The 12669-nt window shown below is 34.4% G+C and overlaps 1 protein-coding gene across 4 annotated transcripts in view; it reads right to left on the minus strand.

Annotated features, from left to right (window-relative positions):
• Window positions 1-12669, minus strand: part of scn5lab (sodium channel, voltage gated, type V-like, alpha b) — a 201886-nt gene that overhangs the window by 146264 nt on the left and 42953 nt on the right. For 3 of the 4 annotated variants that reach the window (XM_088642957.1, XM_088642958.1, XM_088642956.1), the window contains exons 4-6: window positions 6823-6910; window positions 5000-5128; window positions 955-1046 (exon numbers count right to left, since the gene is read on the minus strand). In XM_088642957.1, the coding sequence (XP_088499083.1) occupies window positions 955-1046; window positions 5000-5128; window positions 6823-6910 (309 nt within the window). Of the gene's footprint in view, window positions 1-954; window positions 1047-1242; window positions 1329-4999; window positions 5129-6822; window positions 6911-12669 lie in introns of those variants that run through there. The other variant, XM_088642959.1, reaches the window with a different exon arrangement.

Here is a 12669-nt window from a genome sequence, read left to right on the forward strand (position 1 = left end):
GGAAAAGTGAATTGAATTAATGGAAGTTTTTCTGAATCCTGTTCCCTAAAATCCAGAGTGGGATTTAACAGCGACTCTGGGGTTAACACTCCTAGTCTTTTGAAAAGTACTATGTGATTTTATCTCATTTGAAAGAGAATGTCCTAAAGCACAAGGTGCCTGTCACTATACTGTCTTGGAACTTTTGGTCCATGGGGAAGTGTCACATCAGTCTACAAGATCGCAATGTGTACAATGTGGTTAAACTATTGCTGTTCAATTTACAATTTATTTATTGGTTTTATGCACCTATCTGCCCATCCAACATTTATCAGAATGTCACTTATTCTTGCTAAAGGTCAGAACCACCTGGAAACTATCCTTGAACCAAACTGTGGCAATACCCTTGATGGTGGGAAGATCATGCAAACTCCTCACAGAAGGAGGTCATACCACTGTACAGTTTGTTTTATTGGATATGTAAGTAACATAGACATGTCTTATTCTGTTTGTTAAATATATCTACATAGTCGTTAAATAGAATGTAAAAGCAATCAACATTGTTTTCATTTTGCATTTTTTAAAATGCAAAACTGACAGAAACCTAACACTGCCTTGTTTAAATTTCAATTTTATTTAATGATAAATACTGTTGCAATCTCTAATGTCAGGTCTGTAAACATGAAACAGTGCTTGTTTTGCACCCCATTCAACAAGAAGCATTTTTTTACATTTAAAATTTAATTTGACTGTTATTAGTAACTTGCTCAGTCAGTTAATTATTAAATTATTTACTGGAGAGACAGAGTTCAGTTTGTATCATTATTCTTAAACGTTATGCTATTTACAGGTCTCATTTCCTACATCTTTTTGCATTTCCATTTGGAAAACACTTGATTAGTTTCAGTTACAGTTGAAAGGAAATGGCATGTAGGCTTCTTTTAAGGCAGCCTTAGTGTTTAACTCCTTTCTCACCTGGAATGACAGAGATAGTTTTCAGTGCTCGGAGTACTCTGAATGTTCTTAATGCTGAGACATTGCCCAGGTCCACAAATTCAGTAACATATCTGCAATAAGCGAGAGTCACACGCAAACAATGACGGTGCGCCATAAACCAGGCAAACATACTGAGGACATTGGGAGTGTGGGATGATTTGGGGTTTCAAGGAGAAGAAGTGAGGGAAAGGGAGAAAGGGGTATGAAGCAAATCTGACTGGACAACAGCAGCAATGCAACCTGATTCTGGACACTGGAATGCCTTACCTGGAATTACTGAAATAGTTTTCAAAGCTCTCAGGACTCTGAATGTTCGAAGAGCTGAAAGATTGCCTACTTTTACAAACTCTGTTAGATACCTGCAGGATCAAATTAAAGTTATTTTGAAGAATGCAACAAGGACAACAAGCCCCTAAGGCTTGAACGTACCCTTTGAGAATAATACAAAACTGGCAGAAAAATGTTGATAGTGGATATACTTTATGCTCAACTAGTGTAGACGCATCCAGACAGCTGCTGTAAATGTGGAAGGCAGATCAAAGGATCAAGACACAACTGAGTATATTAGCATGTGTGATTTCATCTGATTTGAACATTACACTAATTAAATTTTAGAAAAGGATAATTTGGCAGTTTGTAAATGAGAACTGTATTCAAATGTCCAAGTGATACCACTGTATAAAAGCCTCAACATTATTAAATGACATGGCCTGTTAGATATGGTATAGAATCTCAAACATAACCTATTAGAAAGGAGACAAACTTATATACAGTTACTCCATAATTTGTTTTCTGATGTTTGTATCGCTTGTTATTTACATCAGCCTGAAGTCCAGCCATAAAAATATTTTGATATTTCAGAAGGTGAATGCCTAGTGTTCTTTGGTCCTGCTGAGAACTCAGCAGGACCACTGTGGAATTAAGCTCAAGGACAAAAGTGATTTTTAACAAAAAAAAACAACACCAGAGCTGACTGGGAATCCACATTATCCTCAAAGGAGAACCCATGCTATTTTTATGGCATTCAATTATAATCTGACTATGTACAGTAGATCAACATGCATTCAATTTTATTAAACTTTTTCCATGATTGAAAAAGTACTGAGAAAGGCTGTCCTTTACGTTGACAATGCATGTGATATACTGTAGCTAATCAAATCAAATTTATTTAGAATATCTTCATGATTTTTGTCAAAGTGGGCGGCACCCCCCAGAGTGCTGCAGGTTTCTTGAGCTTCTCAGTGAAACACACTGATCTGCATGTTTTCTGGGACGTGTGTGATCTATAGTTTCTCTAAAACTAAGTTTGGAAGTGAAATCTTCACAGGTACTGTACTTGTTACAGTAAATAAAAAAAAAGTCCCCTCTATAATTTTATTGTAGAAAAACAGGACTTGGCATTTTGATCAGAAACTTCATCAGAAACAATAATTCTCAAAACAACTACTTAAACTAGTTATACTAACTTATTGTAGCTGAACATTATACAAAGAGAAACATCCCCAATCTAATCAGGATTAATGTAAGAGAAATTTTATACAAATTAATTAGAATAATAAAAAATATAGTTTCACAAAATACAGCAAAAAATCATAACTCACAAATATTTCATACACACACTATCATATTTGCCGTAAACAGCAAATTCAGTACTTGTTTTTGCATGAAGCAATGTAGAGCTCTGATGAAAGTTTCTGACCAAAGACGCTTGGAAAAAATTGGATCTTGTTTTGCCATATAAATGTGAGTTTTTCACATTTCAGTGTTTAGGAGTTTCCTTTTTTATGTTATATTTGCCCTATATAACAAAATTTGAATTATTTTTTATTTGATGGATTTTGCTAAGAAAGTTCCTCCTCTGGGCTCTCTTCTGTCAATGTTCCTTAAATTAAATTCTTGAATGTCTTTGGCCTTTCCTATTCTGCACTACATATCTAATGCACAAAAGAGAACTTAATCCAAGCTATACATGTTTTACTGCTGTGTTTTGTTTATTTTAATTTAAAGGCACAGTAGACTGTGGAAGAAATAAATGTTTAAAAGCAAAAATCAATACAATGTACAGTATTTGACATATTTAGAGTTATCATCCTTCCAGAATACAAGCCCTTTGTACTTTTTTTATTTCTTTTAATATTTTTTTTATCATAAATACAGAATCTGATGAAGGTAGAATTTCCAAGTGCACTGTGAACCGACTAATAATCAAGAGTACTTTAAAGCCCATTGTGCTATTGCATTGATGTCTTTTGATTTATAATCCCTTGAAAAGTATATGGATGAGTATCGCTACAGTATACATGTTTACTTGTATTTTATTATTATTTCTTATCAGATGATGGCAAGAAAACTTAATATGATGTACTGTATATTGCAGGATATCAAATCAAAAGACACCATGCAAATAAGAAATCACATTTAAGACATTTACTGTAGGTTGCATTAAAAATGTTAGGAAATAAGAGCTTGCACTGCTTCAAGATCCTTGACCAGGGAACTTGATCAGACAGGGCTAGGTTCAGACTTGTACTTCAGACGTAAGGCAGCATGATCAGCACTCCCTAGGCTGTGGTACACAGTTAACCAAGTGCTCCAGGGGAGAAATGGGCTAGAGCTGGGCAGGATATCTTTAGCTTATTGCGCAGAAGTGAGCACTGGGACTTGCAGGTTGTCCTCAGTTGATGTAAATATTCCTGTAGGCACAGTGAGACCTTTAACAGTAAAAATGGTGGATGGTTCTGACAAACATGTTTTGTGGTACAATGAAAAATCTTTATGTGGTATTATTTTTCTCGAACTGTTTATTTTTTTAAAATTAAACATCTATCTTTTTACTGAAAAAAGTACTGTAGCTGCAATAGTTAGGAAGACAAATAAATAATAGTTTTAATTAACCTTCTGGAGTTATCACGCTTGCATTATCTTAAAGGGTTGATATTTGTGTCTTTTTTAATACTGCATGAAATCAAATAATAAACTGCTAATCATTTTACTCAACCTTCTGGAGTTATCATATTTGCATAATCTTAAAGTGTTGTGATATGTGTGTCATTTTAAGACAGCTAAAATCCTGAAATGAGATGTTTCTTTCTAGCACTTAAACTAAAATGGTTTTAGCATAAAAGAGAGGATATAACTCATTACCTCAAAACATTATTAATGCAGCAATATCAATTTTATCACATAAACTTTGGGACGTCCTCAAACGTCCTGCTGTTTCTAGAGTACCAGATATTGTAAATGCAGTTATAGCGAAGACTATTATCAATTCTCAATAAAAAAAGAGGAATCCGAATTGGTGACCTTTGTATTGAGAAAAAGGCATTTTTGTTAATGATGCATATCACAAAATAGATATGTGTAACACGGTGCTCCAGTGGTTAGCATTGCTGCCTTTCAGAGCTTGGGCCCTGGATTCTATTTCAGACCAGGGTTGCTATTTTCATGGAGTTTGTATGTTCCCCCTGTGTTTGTGTGGGTTTTCTCTGTCAGTCCAAAGACATACTGGCTTCTAGAAAAATTGACTGGTGTGAGTGTCTGCGCCTGTCTGCCCTCTAATGGACTGGTGTCCATTGCTCCCCTGAAACCCCAAAATGGATGAAGGAGTTTGAAAACAGACGGATAGATTAAAAAAGAGATAAAAAATCAGCAAGCTATTATTTCCTGATACATTTTTTTCCCCAAAACATGAAAAAACTTTTCACAGGAAATATCAGAGGTCTAGAAAAGGAAAGACAGAGTAGAGGATTTGGAATTTGCAAGTGAGAAAACATTCAGAGCTTTCAAATATCAGGGGTATAAGGTCCTTGGATGATTTTGTATGCCTTTTGTAAGACTACTTAGGAAAGCACACAAGGAATGTATTCTAACTATTCTACAAAATCATCTCTACAAAACGTTTATGTACAGCACTGTCCTTCCAAAATGCATGTGAAGTGTTAGGGGTAAATATAGGAAAAATAGGAGGAAAGGGAAAGGACACAGGTTAGTCTCTGGAAAAAAACACAGTTGAGGACATACTTACGCCATCACAATAACACTGAAATCCAGCCAGTTCCATGGGTCACGCAGAAAGGTGAAAGGCCCAATGCAGAATCCTCTCGCCAGAATTTTAATCAGTGATTCAAAAGTGTAAATGCCAGTGAAAGTGTACCTGAGTGAAGCGTTTGGAAACAAAATGGAGAGCATTAGCAGTTCATGGAATGGGGACGAGGCGCATTCCATCCACTTTATTTCTGTGTGAGCTGCCCCCAGGTATGGTTCCAGCAATACAGTACATGATACAATGTGGTGGTAAGCATGTGTAATTCTCAGCCTCCGAGTAATGAATTGCAAGCTTGGTAACATTATCCCTTGATGAGCTGGTAGTCATCAAGCCAAGAATGGACATTGACCCAACAAATCACTTTCAAATCAAAATCATAATTTAGCCAAGTTGATGGAAAATGAATAATGAAGCATTCTGTTTTACATGGCCTTATTTCTCATTTTTATACATAAAACAATTTAATTTTCGAAAAGTGGCTTTTGATCATACCTCTCAACTCTATGCATTCTAAGAATGCTAATTTTTAGCGAGCAGATGCTATACATAAGGCCGCTAGTTTTGTCCCGTTCATCTCAACTCCATAAATCCATATTTTTAAAGAATAAAATACAGTATGTGCAATTTCAAGGATGAAATGAAACATTTCCTTCTGCTGAGATGATGAAGTTCACTTTTTGAACTGTAATTTTTTGTTCCTATCGTAGGGCCTTTGTTCTAGTAAGAAGCCTGATTACAGATCTTGAGTTCATACAGTATTTCTTGATAGGAGGTAACTTAGAATATAGCTCTGATTTTGCCAATGTGGTTTTAGATGACAGCCACTAATTGCAAATCATTCACTGTGGTCTGTCATGAAGTGCTGAGAGGTACGTTCTGCTCTCCAAAATGGAGAAGATAATGGTTTGGGAGATTTATCTCATGCTAAGTGCCTATGAACCCTTCTCCCCCTCACCCCAAATACAATCTTCCAATGTCATTTGACAGTTCAGAAACACTGTAAGACAAAAGTCTCTCTTCATTAAAGGAAAAAAGCAGAGTCTTGCTCGCTTTAAACTGAGCGAATGGTTCATGACAGATCCCGCATACACCATGTTGGTGCTGCTTCATTTAAAAAACTTCAAGAGCTACCATCATCAAATGGGTTACATCAAGTATAATGTCGCAAGTCAAATATTTTGTCTGTTCAAAAGTGAAATGTAAATTACTGTAAAACTGAAGATTCTAAGCTTTACTTTTAGTATTGTAAACCAGGTTAATTAATTGTATGTCTCCAACTATTCAACTTAAGAAAAGAAGTCTAAGATCTTTATTTTAGAAAGTCCCCTGTCAAGCTGGAATTAAATTTGATTTATGTATATTACAGTATAGTTACAGTAAATGCCATGCTTTTTATCATCACCATAATTAATAGATTATGGATATAACCCATGTTTACTTTTTCTGATAAATAGAATCTTGCCAAATTTTGTATTCTCTTCAAAGTCCCTTTAATGAAAATTCTGTAAGGCATAATGGTATGTTACATCATTTCATTCCAATGTAGCATAGCAAGTGCAGTTAGCAAAGTTATGAACTGGAGAGACAAATTGTTAACTTACTTGCTAATTGATGTTCACAAGGCAACAAACACCTGGCAAAGCTTTGTATCAGGACAAATAGGGCACAGTTCAAAGGTCAATATAGCTGAAGTACATTAGGAAATAGCAAACAACAGAAAATATTTCAAAGAATATTTTTATAAAGAAAATGTGGCAGTGTAAGGCACAGAAATACATCAAATAATTAAAAGACATACTTACTCAACATATTTGGCCCATTGTGCTGGTTCAGACATGGCCATGAACACACAGTTGGTCAAAATAGTGCACATTATAAAGAGACTGAACAATGTAAAAAGGGCAGTTAAGGAATATGTGAACATTTATTTCAAAACCAGTGATATACAGCATATACTGTATATACAATTACATGTTCATAGTTGATCAATTATTGCACTTAAAAGTATTTTACAAGGAAATATTCCATAAAACTGAAATCTTTTTTCTGGAATGGCAAAAATAAAATGCACACTTTATTTGAATGCACAGCCCTGGCAGCTGAATATACTTATTGCATTGAATATTTCTATAGGTGTACATTTAATCGTTTTATTAAAATGTGGAACTTGGTGAAAGATTACTTAGAGACTTTGTTTCACATTCATAGTGTGCTGTGTCACAAAGACAGTAGATTGCGTTATACAATAATACAATGGTAGCATGCAATCAGGACCCTGTTACCCACAGAAATGAGTAAACAGAAAAGGCAGGAAGTGTAGATTCAGACAGACGGAGAATATGTTGCCTACATTCTCAAGCTAGTCTCTCCAAGATCTGTGCTTTATTTTGATTCAACCGCAATGCTAGCTGCAGTACCTCACAAAGAGAGATCTGGAGTAATACCTAACATTTTATTAAGTTAACAGATAATGACTTATAAAATCAGATTATATAAAGGTGATGTAGCTCAAAAGTTTATATAAGTCATGTTTCTTTTCAACTCTGAAGAGCAAGCTTCCTGATGCCTTGAAATACACTTTACATACGTCTCTGAAGGGAGCACATGTTCAAACCTCAACAGTGGATGACTTGTCACACAGGATTTCAGGTTTCATACACAAATTGAAGCAGAAGGAAAATAGTTGCTCATTACATCTTTTCCAGATAATACATGTCAATACCCAGAAAGTTATTGTAAAATCCTGGGTTCGGCTTAGGGTTTTAGGCATTCAGACGAAGGAAAATAGAGCTTTCACTGGCCGATTATCTGCTAGTATAAAAACTAGCAGAAAAAAAAGAAGAACGGATACAGTGCAAGCCTGCATTCTTTCCTCAGCCGTCCACACCTCACTTTCCCCTGAGTAAGAGATTAAATAAAACTTCTGTCACACTAAACAAATTACCACAGTAAAAACAAACCTAAAAAAGAACACAGAATACAAAATACTGAATATGTTAACCCAAATATGTCTTACATTATGTAGAACTTTATTTAATCAAATAAGGACATTTACAGTATAATGGCCTGCTCACTACAGTATATCTGTCTAAGGGCTACATGGGTAAAGGTGCCACCCCTACAATAATGCCAGGTCAACTGTCAATCAATACTAAATCAAAACCATAAAAAAAGAATGAAGAAAAACATTAGCAAGGATAGACAGTGCTATACCTTATAAACCTGTATACTTATTCAGTAGGTCTTATACAGTAGCTCACCCAAAATCACATGCTATTTTAAAGATTAGGAACATTTTGAGGTTATTGATAAATTATGGATGCAAGGTCTACTGTACATTGGTCCATGAAAGATAAAGCACATTGTGATTTTTGTGACATTTCTAATTTCTAAATTGTTATATTTATTAAACCTTCCTTTAACTGACCAAAGTTAAATTGTTTCAGGTCTTTGATGATTTGGTTACCAATAACATTTGCTGAACTGGAGTTTTCCAGTACCATGAGAAATTAAAGCACGTTTTTATAATTAAATGAGAAATTTTAATGACTTAATAAATTGACAAATATACAAATAATTATTACATTCTAATCTATGCATCTACAAAGGTAACTAATCAATTATGTATTGAATATTTTTCCTATTATCTATGTTTTGTGTTCCCTGTTCACATGTACAGTATAACTATTTTTAGTTGACTGTATATGACTAATATAAACTTGATCCATTTAAAATATGTATTTATTTATAATATTAACACTACACCATGGCAAATGGGTGGCTGTGAATGGACTGAGCAACAGTGAATTAGTGAAACAAACTACAAAAACAAGAAAATTAATTAAAGACAGAATTTATTGTCTGCTATTAAGAAAACAAATACAGTACTAATGTGTCTTGTTGCATTTCTTTTGTTTAGAAATTAACTGAGAAGGTGTAATATGCAAAAGGCTGGGGATTATTGTGTGGAATAAAACATTTTTTGATCCCCCAAAATAAAGAACAGGATAAATGTATACATTTATTCACTTTTTGTGAATGCCGACATCCTATCTCCATTTACTTGAATAGCACTTACTGATATGTCATGATAAAAAGCCACTGGCTTTAAAAGGAGTGATAATCATGTTTCATGTAAGGGAAAATCAATTTCAAGTTAATGAGCAAATAAACCCAAAAGGAAACTAGAGTGAATGAATGCTATAGGCTTTGCCAGTTATAGAAATTAACATCATCTATGACTTTAAGATATACTATGTAAAAAAGACCACAATAATATTCCAAGTAGCCTATCACATTATTGTCAGCAACTGCATGGTAAAAAGTGGCCTATAGTTTCAATGGCTTCTTTTCAAAAACAAAAGCAAAACTTCAATGCGTGCAACTGATCTGTGAGTAACAGACCACAATTCTGAAAAATAATAAGCAGACTTCACATGATTGTAAACCTTCTTTTTCTTATTTCTTTGCTGGATTATGAGAGGAACAATTGAGGGAATATGAGGTAATATTAGGATTTAGGACAGCAAGTTCAGCCAGTACATTTATTTTCTATGATTTTTTGGTTTTATTAGGACTGACCCTGTCTCATAAACCCAATAAAAACCATTGCCTACAGTCAAAATGACTTGGTGCATGGTTTTCAAGCCACACTGTGAGACATTGGGATTCAAGCTAACACCTCCAGAATCAGCCTCTTCACCCTCTTATCAGTGTGCCATGAGAGAAGCGTCCACGAGCCTAGTATTTCTTAACACTCTCAGATGGCAGTTATTTTATTTATAGTAACTGTCTATAAAGAAAAGGGCTGGGGGTGGTTGGCCGTAGTACAGGTGGGAGAACAGCCATCAAAACTTGGCACACAATCTAAAAAGATTCCCAACAAAACGTCTGCACGGAAATGTCAGAAGGCTAGTCATGGGACTGGAATGTGAAAGATACGTACAAAATGCTCCAGTGTGGCTCTTTTACTTTTCCTACTAAAACTGACTGACAATTCACAGTCCAAGTGAGTTTTTCATATTTCCATCTTTTTTTTTTTTAACCATATATTCCCATCTCGTATCCAAACCTTCAGGGATAGGGGTGGATGTGATCCTTTCCAAGGAATGGTGGGCTGGATCTTATCATGCCACACCCTTTAGTTCTGAAAGGGCCTTGCTGTGATTGTGCTCTCATCGCCATTTGTGTATACGTACATTATCGCCCATTTATCACCCATTGCTTCATAAAAGCCTCCTGGGAACAAGCTCTGTATTTTTTATTGCCGATTGGTTTAGATACATTCACAGCAAAGATAGAACAATTTAGGCTATACAGTATGCAAACTTTAAAAGACTAAGGGAATGATGTCTTGGCAATGAGATTTGCCAATGTGTGCGTTGGCAAAAGTGACAATGAAATTTGCTTATGGCACTTATTAACAATAAACATACAATATAGGCTATCAGACTGTCTTTATTACTACTTTGTACCCTTGCTGTGTACTGCTTTATTTCATGCTATTTTAGAGCATATACTGTAGACTTCCACAATCCTTGCAGGCTTGCATGTCCAGCTTGCATGAACATGATCAAATTATTAATTTATTTTAATGTACATGTATGATTGCTCTCTGTACATAGCCCTATTGTAAATCTCATTTGGATATTGTAATGTTCCCTAAATGAGGGAATCAGTTAAGCAAATTATTACTATTCTTATTTAGTAATTACAGTAACTAAGATAAAGCATAGGCAAAATTATTTCACAAAAAATTGTAATTAAGATGCAAAGGATATGTTGTGAGGTAACAGGGCTGATGCAGATTCACAACTGATTAAAGCTTTATACTGTATATACAAGAAACGTGGTAGGAAAAGAGAAAATTATAAGAAGCATGCAGGCATTCTTTACTTCGTGCTATCAGAAAAAAAAGGGTCCTGACAATTTTACATTAAGTGAAACTTGCACAAAACTGGGTCATAGAAACTGTACATAACATAAATTAGAACTTGGACCTTAAACCTAAACCACATTCACATACTGTATACACCACAAAATATATTTAACAACATCATGATTGATGTGCTTGTGCTAGATTTGTGATTCAGAATTAATAGTAATTAATAGTCCTATTTAAGAATTTAATCAATTGTGAAATTTCTATAAATTAAAATAATTATCAAGTCAGCAAGGCACTGATTGGCCAAAAGCAGTTTGTGACATGATCATTAATTGGCTCTTTTGGGTCCGGCTCACACAGGAGAGGAGCTTTTCTGCTTTTAATCTTAGACTTTGACAGGACTTTGTGATTTTAATATTTTGGGGGGAGTATTACATAAGGGAAGAATATATTCAATATCTGATGATGTACTTTAAGTGTTATAGTTGTATTTCCTCTCAATTTTGTATGTATTTTACTTTTATTTTTTTTAATGGCTTAATTATTTTAAAATTGTAAAAATATTTTTAAAAGAAAAAGCGGTTCTGATGAGCACAATCTTCACTCAGATTTGAAAAAACCAATAGGAATGTCAACCACTAAAATTGAAATGGTAGATACAGATAATGACTCTTTTCTTGTTTGTCAGAACACCTACTAGACTAAATGCTTATATTGATTTCATCTTCTCAATCAAGACAGCATAAGGAAAATATTGGTGAAAAACCATTAGGGATCATAATATGGTATGCTTTAGTTTAAAGTGTACCTTAGAGGTAGCTACACCCAAAATTAATATAGATATTTAATCAGTAAATAATACATGACAACACGTTAAGAAAAGCACCTAAGCACATTTGAAAACAGATTATTCCAATTATTAAGTAAAAAAATAATCAAGAAAGCAGTGGCTCAGTTGTTAAATCAAAAGGAAGTTAAGGAGAAAGAAAGTACTCTATAAAGCACCAAACGAAGAACAGAACAAGCAAGTCTTTTCAATATCACAAGAACAAAAAAACAAAGTGTCTCAGATACAATATGGGATACTTTTAGGTGATGGCATTGAAATGGTTGATGTATTAAATTAATGTTTCATTCAGCTGCTTACCAAAGAAGAAACAGATAAAATTCTACAAGCTATGGAAACCATATTTACTGTAATATTAGCACAGAAGAGCCAGAAGTGATTCAGGTAAGAGAAGCACTTAAGTCAGTCAATTCTCTAGGGCATGATGGTATTCTACCAGCTTTACTTAAGGAAACAGGTAGACATTAACAAAGCTCTTCTGGAGGTCACTCAAAAGTGTCGAATGTCTACCTACTGACTTAAAAATTGCTGTAGTGCCCAATCATAGAAGGGTAACAAAATTTAAGCAAGTGATTACAAATCAATTAGTCTCACTTCCTTTAAATGTAATCTTATGTAAACAATAATTACAACTGTATTGGAGGGTAATTTCTATGGAGGGTAACTGGAGGGTAACAGGATTCATGGGATGAGTCAACACGGATTTAGAAAAGATAAGCCTTTTTTTAAAAATGTGTCAGACTTCTGTGGATAGGCAACAGTTGCAATGGTTATAAACATGTCTACTTTAAACATTACATTTAGATTTTCAGAAGGCTTTTGCTAGAATTGCTCACAGCTTAATTCTCAAATTGTAGGCGATGGAAATATAAATAGGAAATAGAAGATACAAATGCTCAAACTGAAGTGATGAAGTAC

This window comes from Lepisosteus platostomus, chromosome 8 (assembly GCF_059453375.1).
Source record: "Lepisosteus platostomus isolate fLepPlt1 chromosome 8, fLepPlt1.hap1, whole genome shotgun sequence".
NCBI classification, from domain to species: domain Eukaryota; kingdom Metazoa; phylum Chordata; class Actinopteri; order Semionotiformes; family Lepisosteidae; genus Lepisosteus; species Lepisosteus platostomus.